General features: G+C 35.8%; 1 protein-coding gene across 1 annotated transcript in view; it reads left to right on the top strand.

The window, feature by feature from the left end:
• ARGLU1 (arginine and glutamate rich 1) overlaps positions 1–20,536 on the top strand; it is a 29,348-nt gene extending 8,812 nt beyond the window's left edge. The window contains exons 2-4 of the mRNA XM_036756881.1: positions 1,512–1,737; positions 4,018–4,101; positions 19,647–20,536. Coding sequence (XP_036612776.1) covers positions 1,512–1,737; positions 4,018–4,101; positions 19,647–19,814 — 478 coding nt within the window. The 3' untranslated portion in view covers positions 19,815–20,536. The remainder of the gene's footprint in view (positions 1–1,511; positions 1,738–4,017; positions 4,102–19,646) is intronic.
• Positions 20,537–21,595: the final 1,059 nt, after the last annotated feature.

The raw sequence follows: 21,595 nt of genomic DNA, 5'->3' as shown, positions 1-21,595 counted from the left end.
AGATTGTTACACTGGATCCATTGAGGACTGTCTTTGTGACTTAGGAACACTGGCATTTTCATATACTACAAAATGAATACTAATTCACAAGTTGTGGAGTTCTGAGTTCCCTCAGAGTTGTAAAGAATTTTCAAAACAAAATTAAACATCTTTCTGTTACATATTGTGTACTGTGTACACATTAAAAAGTACTTTGAAAAATAGAGTAGTATCACAATTTAACAATATGATGTTAGTTGAATTGAACATACTAAAATGTGGGGGATTGACTAGATTATTTGCTATATGGTATGGACTAAAGTTTGTTCAGATGTTAATGAGACAAATTTTTCTGAAAATTTGTTTGTAAAACCAGTAATTTTCCCTTTTAAATTTTTTTTTAGTATATGCTATTTATTTTAGGATAAGAATGTTATGAACAAGAAATAATGTCCGTGCTTCCCTCCTTACCCTGTTCTCTGCTGATCCACTCCGTGGATCTTTTTTTATATCTCACAGAATTATCCCTTGAGGTTTCACAAAAGGACAAAAACCTTTCAATTTTTGCAAAAAGCATTTAGTATAAAATAGCCATGCCAAGCACCTCTGCTTTCTCTGTATGTTTCATAAGGAATAGGAAAAACTTACTTGGAAGTCAGAGGATATCTCCTCTTTATTGAGCTGGTAACAAATAACTTAAACAGAATCATTGGTTTAGAGTTGGAATGGACCTCAGAGAGCTCATCAAACCCTCTCATTTTACAGATAAGGGACCTGAAACCCAGAAAAGCCAAATGCCTTGCTCAGAGTCCATTGGGTTGTAGCAGAGCTAGGATGCCAATACAGATCCTTCAGCTCAAATACATTACCTGGACTATATCTAGTATGCACAGATGGGTCTTGATTCTAAATCCTCCTTTATAGTTTTTCTAGGTGTGTTCATTTTTAATTTCTATATGATTTCTTCATATCTACACAAAATCTCAATATTGCTAGCAGCACATTGTATGGAAGAATTCTTTTCTGAGGTCTTTAAAATAAAAAATGATTCAAAATTTCTTTGGGTTCGAATTCTACCTCACAGCTCATGTGTGACCTAGACAAGTCACTGAATCTTTCTGTGTCTCCGTTTCTTTGTAAAATGAGGAGATTGGACTAAATAATCTTTAGTGTCCCTTTCAGCTCTGTAGCCTATAAAATACTCCTTTGATCTCAGTGCTGAAGCAGAAAGATCCCTGGATTTGGAATCAGGAGACCTGGATGTGAATCCTGTTTCTGACACCTCTGTGGCATTTTTGAGCCTCAGTTTTCCTTAATAGTGTAATGGACAAGATAATATAGTTGTATCTATTCCATATCTGTTGTAAGGGAAATGCTTTATAAACCCTATAGTGCTGTGAAGTTATACATTACTCTTGTTTTATTAACTCTAAAAGCAAATTATGATTGATAGTTTGGGGATAAAGCATAAGCTGCTATGTCTTTCAAATTACATGTTTTATTGTGGTTTTTTTTTTCCTTTCATTTGTTAGTCGACAGCAGGAAATAGAAGAGAAGCTCATTGAGGAAGAAACAGCGAGAAGAGTGGAAGAACTTGTGGCAAAACGAGTAGAGGAAGAATTGGAGAAAAGGAAGGATGAAATTGAGCGAGAAGTTCTCCGAAGGGTAGAAGAAGCTAAGCGCATCATGGAAAAGCAGTTGCTCGAAGAACTCGAGCGACAGAGACAAGCTGAGCTTGCAGCACAAAAAGCTAGAGAGGTAACGCTCGGTCGTTTGGAAAGTAGAGACAGTCCATGGCAAAACTTTCAGTGTTGGGTTGTGCCTCCTGCTCAGTTCAGAAAGAGATGGAATACAGACTATCTAATTCCTTTCTCATATAAACTTGCATTGCTGCGGAAGTTAATTTTTAGCCTATTCAGAAGAGCTGACTGATGCTTTAAACAGTTATTCTCCTAAAACCTATTCGAGGATACTTGATTTTAATGGAACTGGCCTACATATTTGAGAAGTGTTTGAAACTTTTGCCATGGCTGCAGGACCTACAACCAATCCTTTCTTTTTTTTCGGGGCGGGGGAAGAGGAGGGTTGGAGACTGGTAAAGGGAAAAGGTTAAACTCCACCTGTGGTTATGTATTCTTCTTTTCTGTTTTATCATTCTATTTACCTAGACTGTGAGAGGCTTCTTGCCTTCAGTCAGATTAAAAAGAGCAGGGCCCAGCTTTGAGCGACAGTACCTGCTTTTGACAAATAGGTTTTCTTATTCTTCTTTTTTCCCTTTAAAAAAAAACAAACTTCATATCCTGCCTCAACACAATGGATTAATTCTTGGCATTCTGATCCTTAAGGCCCTCCACTGTCCTAATGTGTTTCAAAGAATCTTTTTAGGAAAAATGTCCAGATCATTATCCATTTTTTTTAGTATCTACTAACAACTCCTTTTTTCTCTAGAGAGTTATGAAGGAACAGGTTGTCCTTGTCTGGAGTCAAGCTAAACACATGATTTGTTTTATCAGCAGCTGGAGCAGAAGTTGAAAATGTCTTTCTGTGAGACAGTAATTTGCTACTGAAGTCTCTATGGCTTGTCTGCACCAAATTACTCCGGATTTCTAAAACTTCTAAAAAGTCACTGAGACTTTTGAGGCAAAACTACAGCACTGAGTGATACTCCACTTATGTGGGCAGAAATGAAAACGACTGTTTACTACAGGAAACCCTGTAGTAGTTTGTTCTTAAATTTCTGTGACTAATAGTCACTCTTAATCTTGATGTTTTCTGGTTATTGACAACAGAATGCCAAATCCTATTTGCTTTTAACTTAAAAGCTACTTTAAGTTTTCTCATGTTAACTTGGCCAAGATAAACATACAGTTCTCTGCTTACAGTGGATTGCAGTTAATTCCCTAGGTCTTATTTTGTTAAATGTGGTATATATCAGTGCTTTTAATAAGAAAATGTTTTGGGAGTAATAGTGCTGTCTTGTAGCGAGTTACTAATCATAGTAAGATTTTTTTTCTCTTCGTGTGCTTGCTTTGTTTCATATTAACAATTTTTTTTTTCACACGGACACAATCCTCTGACAGTCTTTCCAAATACTAAAATCATGTATGCTGTAAACTGAACACTGCCCAAACCATCATGCAGTATTCATATAGTTGCATAACAAAATTTCATTAAATTCTCCAAGAAAAATAAATTACAGAACTTTATTTCCTGACCATGCCTCCCCTGGATTCCTGAATTCCAGTTCAAACTGTAGATGACAATTTAAGCTGCCTTAAGAAATTGTCAACATACTGAATGTTAAGTCCATTTTCCCCATGGAAGAAGCCCTTAGTTCCATGAAGTATGGATTACCATTTGTATTTTTCACTAACAGTAAATGTATTTTTCTTATTAATTGTTTGCCTTAGGAATGATGAATTACATTTTTTGTTCCTTCTTACCATAAACATCTGCATTCCTCAGCTCAGCCTTCCTTGTATGTTGTTTCTTTATAAATGGTTGAGCTGCTGATGCAGGTATTGCCAAGCTAACAGTACAAATCATTTTAAAGAGGAAGCTGGCGCGTATGGCAGCCGAGGAGCACACTCTGCAGGACACTGGACAAGACAGTAAATATTCAACTTTTAATGCTGATTAAAGGAGTATAGGTAAAGAATACGTAGGTATACATAATTGGTGAGACAAATATTCACTTTATTTATATTTTATATATTATTTTTTTAATTTGGTAAATACTATCCAGTTTTGTAGTTGTCCTTGTTGATTTGTGTGATATTAAAGTATTAGTAATAACTGTCAGGAAACTATGATTAGGGAGGGTTTAGTTGGTTGCTGTTTGGACTGGGAGGGATGATTTAAATTTAGTACTAGAACCAATTTTAGTGGCTGCACAGTTTACCATTTGTCAGACAAAAGGTGGCTATAAAGCTGCCCTGTAAGTCAGTTCACAAAAAAAAGTTCAGAGGAAGATTAGTAAAGATGCACAAATAAAAAATACTTCACTTTTCTAACATCTTTCCATGTCCTCCCCTTTAGGAGGAAGAGCGTGCAAAACGTGAGGAACTAGAACGAATACTGGAAGAGAATAATCGAAAAATTGCAGACGCACAAGCCAAACTGGTATGTACCGAAAAAAATCCATGAATGAAAAGAATGCTATCTACTGTGCCCCTTAGCTGCCTCTTTAAAACTAGAGGTTGGGGTGGGCAGCCCCTAGTCCAAGAATCTAAACCGTCTTCTCCCTCTGAAAGTAATCTGTGTAATTTGGGACCAAGAAAAGGACTTACTGCGTCCTGTAAAGATTACTTTTTCTTAACCTAAATCCTAAGGTCCCATTGGACTTAGGGTGCTAAAAGCAACTTTGGAGGGACAAAACAAAACTAGTTAACTTACTAATTATAGGACACCAAGATTTTGAATTTTATATTTGTTTTATAATTTGATCATTTGGGTCTAAATAAACAACTTTTATAAAAGTCAACGCAGTAATCTTTAAGGTGAAATAATTTATCCTTTGGATATTGAGATTTTAGAGACTGATTTTCAGAGTGTTCATGAGAACTTAGGATTATAAATATAATCCATTCACTTTAGTCATGGAGAGTCTGTTTTCTGTAGAAAATGCCTTGCTCTGATGAGATGAGAGGACTGTCTCAGGCTCAAGTTAAAATCCTGTTAATTGGTCAGAAAAAGGAATTTAGAAATTATCTAGTCCAACTATGTCACATTACATATGAGGACACTAGGGCCCTGAGAAGTGAGGTTTCCTGCCTGTGGGTACACACATAGTCTACCATTAAGTGGCAGAGTTGGAATTTGAAACCAGAGTAGCTCAGAAAGGTCACGTTTACATTGCATTGGCCACGAAGGGAACTTAGACCAGAAGTTTATTTGGGTAGTTGGAGTGTCTAAGGCCATGGGACAATTACATCTTTAGTTCCCAAGTGTCCTCAGAGTTTGAGATGAAGTAGAAGAAATGTGGAAAATTTCTTAAATTATAAAAATGTTTGTTATGTATGGGACTTTTAGAGATCATGTAATCCAGTATTTTCATTTCATCTATGAAGAAACTGTCTTGCCCAAAGTTATAGAGCTAGTAGTTGACAGTTCTGGGACTTGAACCTTGATCTTCTGATTCTAGCACTCTTTGTTACAGCTAGGTCCAGAATATTGTGAATAATAAATCCCTTGATGTGGTTGCATGTATTTGAATTGATGCTTTTGTAAGTTACAATTATGTAAAATATGGTAATTGATTCCAGCCCAATGGAAATATGCAGTGCAAATTCAAATAATGTGACTACAGTACTTCAGGGGATTCGTTCTCTCTAATCAAAATTTAGCTGTGCATCAGATCTGGTTCCCTAGGTACTGTTCCTTTGGGCTTAGTGTTCTGCTGGGAATCAGGAGGGAGAATAGTTTGCTTGAAGAGCTTATGCAACAAGCATTTATTAAGAGTCTTTTATGAATATCATAATTCCTGAGCTATTTTTTTTTCAAATAAGATGAATTCCTGCTCTTTCCTACCACCCAGGATCTTGATTTAATTGAGTAGAAAGACATAAACAAAAACATGGGTTGATGTGAGATGTATACGTGTGTGTGTGTGTGTGTGTGTGTGTGTGTGTGTACATGTGCATATATATATTACAGACATACATATACATGTATGCATACATAAATCAAATGAGAGAGAAGGCAAATTCATGAGAAAGTGTGTGACAATGTATCGTTCATTAAGTTTAGGGAAATAACCATAAGGGAAGGGTCACTCTTCCAGGTTTCTAATTTGGTAAAGCTTCATAGTGTCAGTCTGAACCTGGGCTTTATGAAAGATGGTCAAGAATTGGGAGATCGGGGAAATGTTCTAGAAGGGAGAATATGAATTAAGTCCTATAGTTGAAACTAGGGGAAAGCCTATTTGAGGTAAGAAGAACCTAGTCAGATCAGAGAGATTGTTGGAAAATACCAGGACTGTTGGGGAGATATGGTGGAAAGTGTCAGCCTGAACAGTTTGAAACACACCAATACCTATTGAATTGATTGAATTTGTGTTTAATGTCATAGATAATAAGTGGTCTGTGTATTGGATAGGAGAAACCTAGCTATAGGGAGACCACCCAAGAGTGACTGTATCAGTATTAGCATGATAAGGCAATGAGAGATTGGGATTTGGAAGTAAGAGGATAAGCTTGAATTTGAGAAATTATCTGAGAACAGGGCAGGGAACCTTTAGCCTCAAGGCCACGTGTGGCCCTCCAGGTCTTCAGGTACGACACTTTGACTGACTCCAAGCTTCACAGGACAAATCCCGTTAATAAAAGAATTTGTTCTAGAAAACTTGGATACAGTCAAAGGGCCACACTTGAGGACCTAGAGGGCCACGTGTAGCCTCAATGCCGCAGGTTCCCTACCCTTGTAGTAGAAGAACTGTTTATAATGAAAGATTATTCCAGAGTTGCACACTGGTGAGATTGGTGGTGCTATTGACAGCTAATGCAGAAGTTAATCAGTAGCTGACAAAGTTGATTCCTACTATACTATATACTAGGCACCATACAAGGCACTGGGAATTTAATGGTTTTGAGGAGATAAGAATTTAGTTTGATAGCATGACCTTTTAGTGGGGGTATACTTTTTGTCTGCTGGAGAAATGGGGCTGGAGAGCATGTGAGGAGTAAGTTAATCAAACTTGTTGTTGCATTTTCAGTCATGTCTGACTTTTTGCAACCCCATTTGGGGTTTTCTTGGCAAAGATACTGAAGTAGTTTGCCATTTCCTTCTCCATTTTACAGATGAGGAAACTGAGGCAAACAGGGTTAAAATGATTTTCCTAGGATCACACAGCTAATTAGTGTCTGCTGCTAGATTTGAATTCAGGAAGATGAGTCTTCCTGACTTCAGGCCTGGCACTCTATCCGCCTAGCTGCCTCACTCAAGTTTACTTAAGTGCTTCCTATGTATGAGGAATTGTGCTAAGTGCTGGGGATACAAAGAAAGGCAAAAAGTAATAGATAGAAATTTGAAGGAAGCCTTTGAGTAATGATAACTCTTCTCACAACCCTGTCAGATGGCTAGTACAAGTGTTATCCTCATAGTTCACATGACTAAATCAGAAGATTCAGTTTGGGTTTTATGACTTAACCTCTTATATTTTCTTCTGCTATCTCTTCTATATCTTCCTGGTATATTTTTTTTCTCTTTTTACTCTTGGGTTTATACCACTATACCTTAGCTTTGAATACGTCTAGTTTTGGAAGATACTTGCATGGAATATTAATTTAAGTTATAGAGAAAGAACAGGTGATAGTAGGGTGTTAAAGGACAGAAAGGAAGTTGCTGTGTATTGCGTCTAGTTATTGCATCTAAAATTATTAGGCAAACAGGTGTGCCTCTTCAATAACTATAATGCAGAATAGGATTGGTCTGATAAACTGAAGCCCCCAAAGATCATTTGAAAGAAGTTACAGTGAGGCAGGTTTTCACTCCATATAAAGAACCTAGTAACAATAAGAGTAATCTGAAAAGAAAATAGGCTGCCTTATTAAATGATAAGTTTCTGTCAGTAGAAGCATTCAAGCATAGGCTTTATGACCACTTATCATGGTTTGTTGTATAGAGAATTCCTTCATTAGGCAAGAAGTAAAAATAGATAACTCTTGAGTCTCGTTGAGTTTTAAAATTTTTAAGCATGGCACAAAGACTTTGCTTGGTCAGGTACAGATAACCAACTTAAGAGTGGTTCTGTAACTGAACTAAGCAAAACTATAGATTAAAATGTCACATCATATCTGGCATTTAACAGCAATATTATCCTTATAAGCCAGATAGAAGAAACTAGACCAGAGTCATAGGATCCTAGATCCATCTATTTGAGGTGGAATTTAACCCAGGTCCTTTGACTGCAAAACCAGGGACCTTTAAATGTTTGAAGTCTGAGGCTAATAATTAAAGGAATGATGACAACCTAGAAGTTTATATTTACTATTATTCCTCAGTTCACTGGTAACTTTTATTCAAATTTATGGGTGAGAGAAAGTTGGAGAGGGATAGATGAGAATAACAATAATAGCTGACAGTTATATAAGGATTTTAAGGTTTTCAAAGCACATTTTACTTGCACAATAACCCTTGAGATCAGTGTAGTTTTTATTGCCCATCTTGTAAATGAGGAAATTGAGGCTAAGAGAAATTTAAGTGACTTGCTTCAATGTCACACAGCTGTTAAGTTTCTGAGGCATGAGTAGAAGCCTGATCTTCCAAAAACCCAAATCCGGTGTTACTCTGCCACTTTGGAGGATATATTCAACACAGTTCATCACAGAAATGTCAGTTAAACCAAATTAGATAAAATGTAATATGGATAAATGTAAAGACGTATTTGAGCTTAAAAAAATTACAACTGCCCAAGTAAGGATGGAGATTTGATTAACCTGGAGAGGGAAGATTTAGAGTGGTTGTATTTTGCAGTTGAAAGGGACCTTTCTTTAGAACATTTAGCAAACTGCACATTGAAAAGAATGGGGGAAGGGGATTGTATAATGTACTACAAGGTTAATGTGAATAAACAATATGGCCTAGCTCCCTAAAAATGTATACAGTGTTCAGAGTGAGGAAGATGAAGGTCCTTCCTCTACTTAGGAAGGACTCTGACAGGTTGGAGCATATACTTCCTGAATATTTTATCATATTAGGACTTGGTTGGCAAGAACTGGGAATGTTTAACATTTAGTATCTTAGCACTTCAGGGTTGAAATGGACCTTATATTTCATTTAGTCCAGCCCTCTCATTTTGCACGTGATTAGGCTGAGGACTAGAGAGGAAAATTGACTAGGAACAATGAGGGAATCAGACTCATGTTGGTAGAACTATTAGCCTTTATAGGTGCCCAGGAAGCCACATGAGTCTAATCACGTACTAGGGACAGCTTTGTTTCCATTTCAGGAAAACTGATTGGGTATGGGGATCAGGTTAGGTTGGTAGATAGATAGTCCTGTTCCCCCCTAATTAGATGTAAAGACTAGAAGACTGGTTGGGAGAATATAGTCTATAAGCATGGAATGGATTGGTACACAGATTTTCTCTTAAGTCCCTTTGCGTTATATGATTCATTTATTCGGCAAGAATTTTATTAAGCCTCTACTGTTTTATGTTAAGCAGTGAACTCTATGCTTAGTCTCTTTTTAGAAGTACTGATGGAGATATTAAGTGTAAATGGAACTGTATGTTCAGACAAATTACCTTTCCATTTAGGTAAAGCTGATAGAGTTATGGAAAGGACATAGCCTTTTCAGTATGTGTGGAGTGATAATATCTGCAAAAGAAACACTGAGGTTTGCCTAGACAAATAAGGTGTATAGTTTAGATTGGACTAATAATACAGGATCCTAGATCTAGAATGAGAACTGTAAGAGGAACTATTTTTTTTTTAATTTTTCATTTTAAATAGAAGAGTTGATGAAGGAATGAAGGACTGTATTTGTGGAGCTTGTTCTAATCGGTAAAAGCATCATATTCTGCAGTCTTGGGGTATATAGTCAAGATCTCAAGTAAAAAGGAAAATAAATTCTTAGATAGCAATGAGTGTTCAAGATCTCAAGTAGAGGGGAAAAAATTGTCCTGTTAAGACTCTGAAGACATGTCTTAGAAGTATGGTAGTCCAGAGAAAAGATAATAAAAGAAGAAATCTGGTGGTAAATAAGAGGAAGGCAATGAAATGTTTAAAAAACAAAGCCAACAGGTAACTAGCCATGTTAGAGAGGAAAGGGGGAGAGTCAGAAATTGCAAGGAAGCAAGATTACTTAACAGGCAGTAGAAACCTTCCTTCATGTGGTAAATTTTCTTTTTTTGAGGAGCTGGGAAGGCAGGGCAATTGGGGTTAAGTGACGTGCCCAAGGTCACACAGCTACTACATGTGGCAGAGTTTGAGGCTGGATTTGAACTCAGGTCCTCCTGACTCCAGGTCTGGTGTTCTACTCACTGTGCCACCTAGCTGCCCCTCATGGTAGATTTTTAAAAGCTGTGTTAAAATTGAAATACCTTTCCACCTTGAGATCCATTATGAATTTATTAAGGTGACCAAGAGCTCTCCCTCAAGGAATTTACAATTTAATTGGAGTCAGTATATTTAGAGGGAAAAGGGACAGTAGAGGATGAGATGGAGAGATAGTGTATTGGAAACAATGAACATAAACTTGGACAGACTTCAAGAAATGGTGGAGGATAGAAGGGCCTGGCATGCTGTGGTCCTTGGGGGTCCCTTAAGAATCAGACACAGCTGAACAACAATATTATTTAACTCTGTAAGGCTGTATGTGATAAAAGGGTCAAGCAGGTTTGGTAATGCTACAGGTATTTATAGGAGATTACCAGGCTAGAGTTGTTAAAGAAGATTATATGATTTTAAGATCAAATTTTAACAGAACCTTGAAAGATGAGTTAGTTGAAATCAGCTAAGCAGTGAAGGGTGAAGGTTCATTTAATGATTTTGATTTTGAATGGAACACTAAAAAGTAGATGTTAGCCACCACAAGGATCTTTGATTTCTGATCCATATTCAGTTATTTATATATTTGGAAACTCTGGCATGCCTACATGCTTCATCATAAATTCTGGTAAGTAGCTAAAACTTAGGGTTATATTTTACTGCATTTAAAGATCGATACAAATGCACATGGAGAAACTGCTCTTATGACTCATTTATCTTTTATTATTACTTTCATAGATTTAGATTTTTCTAAAATGAGAAATAATCTGTTATATTATCAAGGCAAAATAATGGCAGTTTTAGCCATGGGACCAACCTGGCAAGGGGAGTATAGAAATTGTGATAATCTTTGTGTATTCCTTAGTCCTGGCTCATCTCTGTGACCCTAGACAAGTCCCTAATTACTCTAAATCTCAGTTTCTTCAACTCTGAAATAAGGGAGTTGAATACAAAATTTAAATGCCTCTTCCAGTTCCATAAACATTCAGAAAATGAAATTTTTGTTCCTGTAGTATGTGAATTACTGTATTTATAGAGTGTTTTACAAAGTGATTTCCTCATAGCAATCCTATTAAATAGCTAGTATAAATAATATAACTATTTTACAAATGAAGAAAATGAAAGTTAGAGAGATTAAACGATTGGCCCAAAGTCCAACAGCTAAAAAATGTTTGGTATCAGAATTGCAGTGTGTCATGAAGGTAGGAAAAATAGTATAAAGTCAGTACCATGAAGGGTAGGAGAGGTCACCAATTTCTCTCCCTATCTTATCTCACTTTCAGTTTTGTTTTTTTGCATGTGTTTTGTCTCCTAATTTTTAGCCTCTACAGTTGGTTGCAGTGGTGTAACCTTTTACTCTGCATAAACCCAATCCTAAATCTTTTTACTAAAAACCTTGCAGTTAAGTGGGAATTTTCAAAGCTCTTTAATATATTTTATTTCATTTGATATTCACAGTAACTAATATGGGGACAAAAGCCTTGTTTCCATTTTACATATGAGAAAACATGGTTTGGATGTGCCATTTAAATTTTTAGTGAAACAGTTCATTTCAGTAGGGAGTACAACAGCTTGAATTGTAGGACATTTTTAGGAAAAATGCTGGGTTGGTTTTTTGTTTTGTTTTTTAACGTCAGAATTTGTATTAATTCTTAAAAATCAGCTAAACCTGATTTTGCCTAGTACAAGTTCTGTAGGCATCTAAGATTGTTTTAACATAATCATGATTAAGAATACATATAAAATACACAGTACAGTGATGTTCTGCACACAGGAAATACTTGAGTTATGTTCAGTTCTTATTGTCATACTTTAGGAGGGATTTATTATCCCTGACGGAGAGCTACTAGGATGCTGAAAATGCTAAGGAACTAAGACCATTTCTACTCTGGGCAAAATAAGACTTAAGAAAGACATGATAGATTTCTCCAAACAAAGACTTTCATGAGTAAGAGGAACTTTTGTTTGAACCAAGCAGCGAGAATTTGGGGCACTGAGTATCGGCACAAAGAGAGGTTTCAGCTTGATAAAAGGAAAAACTTCATGAAAGAACTGCCCAAAAGAATAATAAACTATGTCAGAAGGTAGTGAGCTTCTCACTTTGAGGACTTTAGACAAAGGTTTAATGGCCATGGATTAGACAGGATAGTCTCTGAGGTCCCTTCTAACTCTAATCAGCTTGGAGGTAGGGCAAGACAAAGAGAGGAAATAGAATTATAGGGGAGGAGGAAAAAGAATAAATGGGAATGAGAATAACAGAAAAGGAGTCAGCCTGAAACACCCGAGTGATTTCCTCATTTTCCAAGAAAGCAATTTAGAATTGAGGTGTCAGATGGTGGAATTTAGTGTGTCAGTTTAGAGCTGAAATTTTGCTGATGGCCCTTTATTGATATTCACAATTGTTGGAGAGCCAGACACCCAACACAGTTAATGATTCTCCCATGGTTTGTACTGATTAGCAGTGGCTGGTAACAGGAATGAACTAGCCCTTGCAGAATACTTTAAGGTTGGTTCTTATCACATATCCCCAAAATTTAGCCAAAATCCTCTTCCATATCTGGCCTGGCTCTTGTATTTGATAGGCAAGCTTTCTGAGCTTGTTGTAGTTGAGCTCTCTAACTAGTAAAGGAAGATTCATATTACTCTTTTACTTTGACATGATATAGTACAGCAGTTCTCAAATTGTGATTCAGGAATCTGTGATGTCAAAACTCAATACTAGGATGTTTTTATTTCTAATATGATAAATCTCAATTGCTATACTCACATTAAAATAAAATGAAAAAGAAAACTTGCTGGGAGGTCCTCAAAATAAAAGGCTTAGATTTAGCTTCTGAGGTTCCTTCCAGCTCTATATATATGAATCTCAGAACATTTTAAGTATTTCAGATGTATATAGAACATTCATTTTCAAGTCATCTTTAAGTACAACTGTCCTAGTATGAGAAATTGATAGAAAAATTCAGGTAATATGATTTCACTTTTTCCAGAATATCAATGTTGCAGAAGTAGTGGGGTACGGTAGTGGTTTGGAGATGTTATACTGTGCCACAAGAAATTCATTAGCTACCATTCAGAGAAGATCTGTTGATTTCTGAGAGAGAAGGAATAAAAGTGAGTTAGAGGCAAGTCCTTGAGGATTCCTTAGTAGACAGTAAGGAAAGGCCTACATTTTTTGACCAGAAGTGGATAGTGAAAAATAGATCATACACAAGGGAAAAGAAATTATTGAATAACCCAGTAAGAGAGGTGGTGGTATGGTAGTAAAAAGAACAACAAAAAGCCTGAGTTGGTAGCTCGAAGGTCTTTTTTTCATCTCTTTTAAATTATAAACGTCATATTAGTTTTTCTTAAGAAGTTCTGGGTTTCTTAACAGTATGCTTGTATATAATGTCTATAAGCAGCTTGAAGCCATAAAAAGCTAAATTTTAAAATACCAGGTTATAAAAATAGTATTTCTTCCCTACCTTCCAAGAGTTTTCTGATGTTCTTTAAACATTAAATTAGTCTATTTGTAAACAGGATCCATTTATGTCCTTTAAAGGGGAGAAAAACATGAACTTAACATTAGATGACATATTGGATGCCAGCTGAACTGAGGGTCCTGTAATTTTATTTTTCGGTGTTTTACTATTGTGGAAAGCAGAAGGATGCATCTTAATAAAGTAGGTGCTGGTCATCTGTGTTCTGTGGGCATAGCTGCTTATGGGGCGCTTTTATAAAGCCCTGAAAATTTGCAAAACATAAAGAAATATTCTGCTGGAGGTTCTTATTTGGTAATGCTTTGTACTTTTTAAAATGTTTCCACTTAAATAATTGATTCAGCATTCTTTGAAGTACATATCAGGGAAATAACTGAGAATTCAGTGAGACTCAGTCAGGGTCACAGCTAGTTTTAATGATAGGAATCAAGACTAGAATATAACTTCTGAAGTGAGTAGATGACCATGCTTATGAGGTACAAATAAGTATATTATGTTTAAAAGGAAAAAAGAAATGAAAATGGAGACTTTGTGAATAATTTGCATCTTTGAAGAGGTGCCTATTGCTAGCATCACATCCTCTGTGATGTCATCTCAAATCCCAGGAGGTAACTGGAACTAGAGGTGTTGGGCCCTAAGGGAGGGTACAGACCTTACTCTGGTTTAACTTATACAGTCACAACCCACAGGGGAATGAAGAAACAGTGAATCTCAAGTTTGAATAGATAGGATGTCTGAGCAACCTAAAGATGGGCTGAGCACTGCTGTGGTTAGCTAGAAGGAATGAGGGGGCAAATTAAGTTTTACTGCAATTATTTTCTCTCCAAGTTTTCCTAGAGTTTTTATCTGAATCTCTTCCTGCAGAGGCAGGCAAGCATGTCATCCTGTTCTCCCCCACTCCCATTCCCCTTTGACTAACAGTTCCGCCCTGAGGACTGTGCAGTTCATCTACCAGCCATTACTACCTCTGTGTCTAGCAAACATCTTTTACCTGTTTATTCTCCCTATTACCTAATTAATTGCCCAACTAATCTTTTCTCTCATCCCATCTCATCTCGTCTTTCTCAACTCAAAGCCACCCCCTTATACAAAAAGAGGCAGAAGATATTCTCTGTCCTAAAGGGCTTACCGTCAATTGGGGAGACTACAAACAAATTGTATACAGGATAAATATGAAATAATTAACAGAAGGAAGGTACTGGAATTAAGAGGATTTAGAAACAGCTTTCTGTAGAACATGGTATTTTAGTTTCAACTTAAAAGGAATCAGTAAAGAATTTGGTAGGCAGAGAAGAGGAGGGAGAGCATTCCAGGCATGGTGGACAGCTAGAGAAGATGCCTGGAAACAAGAGATGGTGTGTCTTGTTTGTGAAACAGCAAGGATACCAGTGTCATTGGATTAAAGAGTAGGTGACCAGAGATTAAATTGTAAGAAGACTAGATTTTGCCCTCTATAACTGGCTTTACCTTCTCTTATCTCAACTTCTGATAGTGGTTTTGGAGGGCGTCAAGATACTCTTTGCTTCCTATTGCCACTTCAGCTCTCTCTGTGCAATCCTCACCCAACAAGTTCTCCAAAATTCCATTATATTTTTCTCCTTATAATGCTCATGGTGGTTTTTGCCTACTGACCCCCAGTTTACCGTCCCTGCTTTTTCAAAGCATGTAGCACCTGATTTGCTATCTTCCTCAGGTTGATGTTCTAAAACATCCTAATGTCCCAGTTTTTCCAGTCTTCTCCTATGTCCTATTTCTGTTGAAAGCAACACTATCCTTCTAGTCTCCCAGGTTCCTGACCTCATTGCCCTTGACTCCTTACTCTCCCTCACCCCCATATATCCATTCATCCTGTTGTTTCTACCTCTACATCTCACCCCATAATCTTACTGCCTTATTGATCACTTTCTTGACTACTACTTCAGTAGACTCTTGCCTCTTTCTACCTCAAATTTCTTCCCCCTCTAATTCAGACTCTCATACAGTTGCCAAAATTCTTTTCCTTAAGTTCAAATATCATATCTGGCCAAAGCACTCCCCAATAACCTCTACTTACTCCCTATTGTCTCTAGAACTAAATATAAAATTTTATGTTGGGCTTTTAAAGCTCAACAGCCTGGTCCCAATATATCTTTCCAGTGTGATGATAAATAACTATACTTCCTATGCTGTCCAGTTTAGTCAGACTAGCCTTATTTTCTTTCCTTTATTTCCTTTGTACACAAGCCTTTTCCTGGTCTCTCTACTAACTTGTATTTAAGTTATATTTATTTTTTATATATACTTAAGTACATTTTGTCTATCCCCACTAAGTTCCTTGAGAGTAAAGGTTGTTTGTTTTTTTTAATGTGTATCCCCAGCGTCTGGTATATAGGGCACTTAATAAATGCCAGCTGATTTGTTGCTTGATTTTTTTTTCTTTGACCCTATCACATTTTTAAATTTGTTTTTTATATTTGTCTTTATACACATCATGTCCATTTCTTTAGTATAATTAGAGCTCCTTGTGGGCAGGAATTACTGAGATTATATTTTATCTTTCTATCTTTTACACATAGCAGCATTCCTTGAAGATGAGTATTTGATAAATGTTTATGGAGTTAAAGGCAGAAGCTGCTGCCTCTGAAAATCTTGGAATCTTGTGATGCAAACCACTGGATTTTCTTAGCAAGGGGAAGCCACAGACAATTGGATACGTCAGGATAGTCGGAGCTTTCAGCTTTGACAGCTTAGCAAATCTTCTCAATGGGATGGAGGAGTTGAAATATTCACACTTTAATCTTGTTGAATTAGTTTGTATGCTTGATTTATTGATATGGTATTGAGGGGAGAGGTAATTTTGAAGCCTGAGTTATAAATTTAGAGTTAGAAGGGATCTCAGAGGGTATTTAACCTTACATTGGAGGAAATTGAGGCTTGGGTAAGTTACACAAAGTCACGCAGGTAGTGAGTGTCAGAGGCTGAGTCTGTCCCCTTTCCACTAGAAAGAGTGGTATTGGATCCCTGGAAGCCAAAGAGCAGAGGATTTTGTAAGGTGCTGCATTGAAGACAAACTACTTCTGGGAGCCGAGGAGTCTCCTATAGGTTTTAGGTAGATTCTGAGTCTAGTGGTTTTTCTATACTGTTTCTGAAACTCAGTTTAACTAAAATGCTTGTAAAATGGAGACTTTTTGGCCCTAGTTGTAAATTGATTCATGGAACCATCAACTTTTAGAGTGTTTTCCATGCTGTGTGGTCTGTGGAACTCTGGTATTTAAAGCTTTATGAACATAGGGGTTTCATGAGTGAATTTAAATGTTAGTGATATTCCTTCTGTTTAAATCTGTTAATGAAATTATTAATAACTGACATTTGTATAGCACTTCAAAGTTTGGTTTGCAAGGTAATTTACAATGCATTACCTTATTTGAGTGTCACTTAACTTGCATTTTATTAATTTAGAACCTGAGGCGCAGAAAGGCTAAATGACTTTTGCACCCTAGTCACAATGGAAATGTGTTATGAACCTGGGTTTTCTTAACTTCAGGTCCAGCACTCAAAGATACTTATTGCATGTGACAATTATGATATTTTTTAAAGGGCTTAATTTCCGTTGTTTTAATCCCAAGTTTTACTTACCTGTCTTCTGTCTTCATTATTAACACACATAGACACACCAAGACAGTATTTATGTTTTCTTTTGACATTTAAGGAGAATAGTTCCATGTTCCTCCTGTTTTATAGATAGATAATGAAATACAACACTGAGCGTTTAAACATTTTACCCAATTGTATAGCTGCTTTGTAACAGAACCGGCAACATAACCCATACGTGTTTCTTGACTTAAATCTATATCCCTCAATTATCTCCTTCAGTAACTCAACAAATATTTGAATGACTCTTACATTGCAAACACTATTTTAAACATCAGATTGAGGGGAGTGGAGGAATTATATTCTTTGGTCCTGGGAGATACACCAGGGAGATGTGAAAGAGGTAAAAACATTTGATTCTACAGCATTGAGATATTACAACATTGGATTTTGGCTAGACATATATACTAGCTTACCTTGGCCAAACTGTAATTGGCTTAGACATAAAGACAAAAAGTTTTTAATTAAGGATTAGGATGGGGCTAGAGAAATAGGGACTAGTTCGTGAATATCCTTTTTGGTTTCCATGAGTCTTTCTTAGGTTGAGCTCTTTCCTAGTTTGTTAGGGCTGTCTCTGCTGGCTTTGTTTTTTGGTCTCCTCTCTGCCTCAAGTGAGCTTGTGGCCCTCCCCCAAATGTGAATGGATTTAGGTGGATAAAGATGCATTGGGTTGGGTTTTCTTTTTTTTTCCTGCTGATTATTTCGGCTGGCAGTTATTTCATTCCTTGCTTTTATTTTTCAGACCATTAGTGAAGTTAGGTGTGTAAAAAATAAAAAGTGGTCCTTTGATTATTTTATTTCGGTGCCATTAATTTTAGAGGACAGAATGTCTCCTAGCACTCTTACACTGGATATATAGCTAGATAAATGTTAAATAAGACACTCCCTCTTGCTCATTGAGTTTACAGTCCTAGTTGGGTGAGAAAGAAACAGAACTACAGTATGAGGCAGAATGAGCTAGGTACCATTTGAGTTGTATAAACAAAGTGTTATAATTGGGGAAGTGGGTGTGTTGCTGCTACTCTTAACAAAGTGATCAGTGATCTTGAGGAATAATTTAAAGTAGACTTTGATCCATATGGTTTTTATAGTCAAAGTTTTTATAGTCAAAGAAGGAAGCATATGCTAAAGCGAAACACCAGGGTGTGGTCAGACCATGTTGGTTAGAGCATGGGTTCATGTATGTGAGTACTGGAAGTTAAGGTTATTAGAGATTAAGATTAGGTGAGACCATAAAGATTTTGGGATGTTTTTGGGTGCATTTGGGGTAGCCTATTACAAATGATCTGCAGGCAGTTGGTAATATAGCATTGTTGCTCCACAACAAAGTCTCTGTAGAAGATGTAGCTGGGGGAGCAGATGAAATTTTTGTGGAAGAGAATACGTAGAAAGAAGGCAATGTGAAAGTGGTTGGCATTAGTTATAAAATACTGTAGAGATGTCAAGAAGATTAATAGAGAAATAATTTGACATTGGAAATTTGAGAAAAAGAGGCAATGAGTATGGACCAACTACCCTTAATAAAAAAGAAATGGTAGCTAGACCAGTAAAGTCAAGTGAGATGTCCCAGGAATAGTGGAGGGCATCACAAACTTTCTTGAGTTTATGTGCAAATTATTTATTGGTTGACTGTAAGATTGAAGATCCTGTAGAGAAAGTAAACGGTGAAGTTGAGAAGGTTATAGGAAGCAGAAGTAGATGGAGTAAAGGATAAATAGGTAGAGGGGTGGGCCTTGAAGATGAGAAAGGATATTACTTATTCAGAAATAGAAAAAAGACAAAATGGGTGAGACAAGAGGTTAAATTAGAAAGGAGAGAAAAATAGGGACCTTCTCTTTCTAGGTGGTATCAACTTTACTTTTTCCATTGGGGAAAAATATTTGGCCAACACTGAAGAAGTGTGGGATTCTGGAAAGTAAAGGCTTTGAGTCTGGTGAAGGATAATTGAAGTAACTTCCCAAATGTGGTAATTGCGCTAAGCAGTCGATAGATGCATTAATAAAATGAGTTTGCAGCATTGTGCCCATTAGAAGTTAACATGAGTTTATAGACTAGGTCACACTGGTTCCATGATTTTCATGTCCCATGAGCAGGAAATAGTAAAAAAAGGAAGTTTAGGGGTGAACCAGAAATGGGGCAAAACAAACTCATCCTATGATTTATTAAGATGTACTTGTTTGAGCAAAGTACTTTGAAAGATCAATGATTTCATCAATGTAGATACATAATTTAATCTATTTTTATCTTCTTCTAATGCCTAAGAATTAAAATTTATGAACCTCTTTCATCCTATTTAGAAGGCATAGATTGAACAGGATCTTACTGACTGTCACACCCTCAGTCAGCAATCAACAAGCACTTACCTAGGAAGTTAAATTACCTTTTGTTAAAAAATAATCTTTTAATTTTTGCTTTTAGTTTATTTGTCCCCTCATAAATATAGAATGCCAAGAATAAAATATATAGCTAATTAAATGTTTTAGGTTTACTACATGTATTTTTGGAATAAAAAATTTTATATTAAAATCAGTGAAATTTAGAGTTCTTATTTTTGCTTAACTCACAGGCTGAAGAACAATTGAGAATTGTTGAAGAACAAAGAAAGATTCATGAGGAAAGGATGAAACTAGAACAAGAGAGACAACGTCAACAAAAAGAAGAGCAAAAAATTATCCTGGGCAAGGGGAAGTCCAGGCCAAAACTGTCCTTCTCAATAAAAACCACCCAGGATTAAATTGAAAACTCTGAACTTTTTACAAAGAGAAATGGAAAAACTTTGTATGGTAGCTTCATGTTGAAGTGGTTTTTTTTTTGTTTGTTTGTTTTTTTAATTTGGAAAATCTGGAAAGTTAGCTTGTTCTAATAGGGGCTGTGCTCTGCAACTTTTTTTTTTTTCTTTTTAACTTCCATTAAGTCAAATCCTTATCAGATCATTGTTGTCTTCTAAAGAGTGATATTTTCACCCATTTTAATTCTGTATTAGTGGTCTGAAACAAATCAGGTCACACTGTAAATTGTGGATGGTCTGATAAGGTTTTTACTGACCCACTCACCTCAGAGTTATACTCTGTTTATTAGACCATAATGCTGGTTTTGCTGACTTTTTTTCTTTTTCTTTTTTTTTTCTTTTTTTTTTTTTAAGAAAAAAAAACACAAAAAAAGGGAAAAGTTGGTAATTGCATTGGTAAATTCCCAGGGTATTACTGGACCTATGTGATGTATTGTTAAATCAGTGTCCTCTGATACTGTTCCACTGTTGCGCTTGATGTTCCTGATACAGGTAAGGAATCAGTTGGTCAACTCTGCTATAAATATATAAATATATATAAATATATATATATATATAGTTCAGTATTGTCTCTGTTCAGTTTGTTTTTCTTACATTGACTAAATCTAACCAGCATTCCCCATTGTGTAAATAAATCAATTTGCTGAATAAAATAAGTCTTAAATTCATATGTTTAAGTAATTTTTTTTTAAGTTCTATTTTTAAAAATACTTTTCGTCAGTCAACAGTTAAGTCACACTTAAGGGCACTAATTTTTCTCCCAGTTTATACCTTTAATATAGAATTTAAAATAAGCTTGTGAATTAATATTTAATGGCTATTTTCATAAATATCTGCTTTATAATGATAGAATGATTATAGCTTCAGTATTCATGCTTAACTGTATCATTTACAAGACCCAAGATAGGCATTTAAATTCTAATCCTCAGATTTGTGCCTCTAGGATTTAAGTATCACCACAGATTGTTCTAAAAACTAGGAAAAAAATTTTTTTAAATTAAAAGACAGGGATTTGGGTTCTTTTTTTTTCTTCCAAAATTCAGAAAGTTTAAGATTTGTTTATTCAGAAAGTTTTCAGGTATTTTTTTTAATACATGCATATATTTATTTTTAAAAAGTATATTTTTGAATTTTAAAAATTTCTTAGGCATGTGATGGTCATATCTTTTTTTAACTGGAATTCTGATGCCCTCAGTTTGTCAATGTTTGAGTTTTTGGGTTTTTTTTTTTTGTATTTTTCCTTTTACCTACTGATATTAAAACATATGAGAAGATGATTTTGTTACAAAAAAATGATTATCCAAGTTAGATAAACATGGAGTTGAAGTGGGAAAATACTAATATTATTTCATAGGGAATTTCAGTACAGGTTAGGGTAGCTAAAAGTTAGACTTCTTTTCCCTGCATGCTTACTTCCATTCTTATCTTGTGGATGAAGATAAGGTAGTGGCAGTAAAGTAAAAGTTACATGATCAGTTGAAATATCATTCACAATAAATTTTAAAATAAGGCACATAATTAAAAATAGGTATAAATTGTAAGAATCTTGCTTTTAAAAGCAAATGTGATGTCAGTGGCTTTAAAGCTATTTTGTATTACTAAATAAAGGACAAGCAATTTAGGATCAGAATATTTTCATTATTGCTGCACTTATTTTTTTTAACCTTTGGGTTTTTTTTTGTTTTCGTTTTGTCTTAACTTTGGGGGAGGTTTATTTTTAGTGTTAA

The sequence above is a fragment of the Trichosurus vulpecula genome, chromosome 4, assembly GCF_011100635.1.
Source record: "Trichosurus vulpecula isolate mTriVul1 chromosome 4, mTriVul1.pri, whole genome shotgun sequence".
Taxonomy (NCBI): domain Eukaryota; kingdom Metazoa; phylum Chordata; class Mammalia; order Diprotodontia; family Phalangeridae; genus Trichosurus; species Trichosurus vulpecula.
This window is presented reverse-complemented; position numbering and strand designations above follow the sequence as displayed.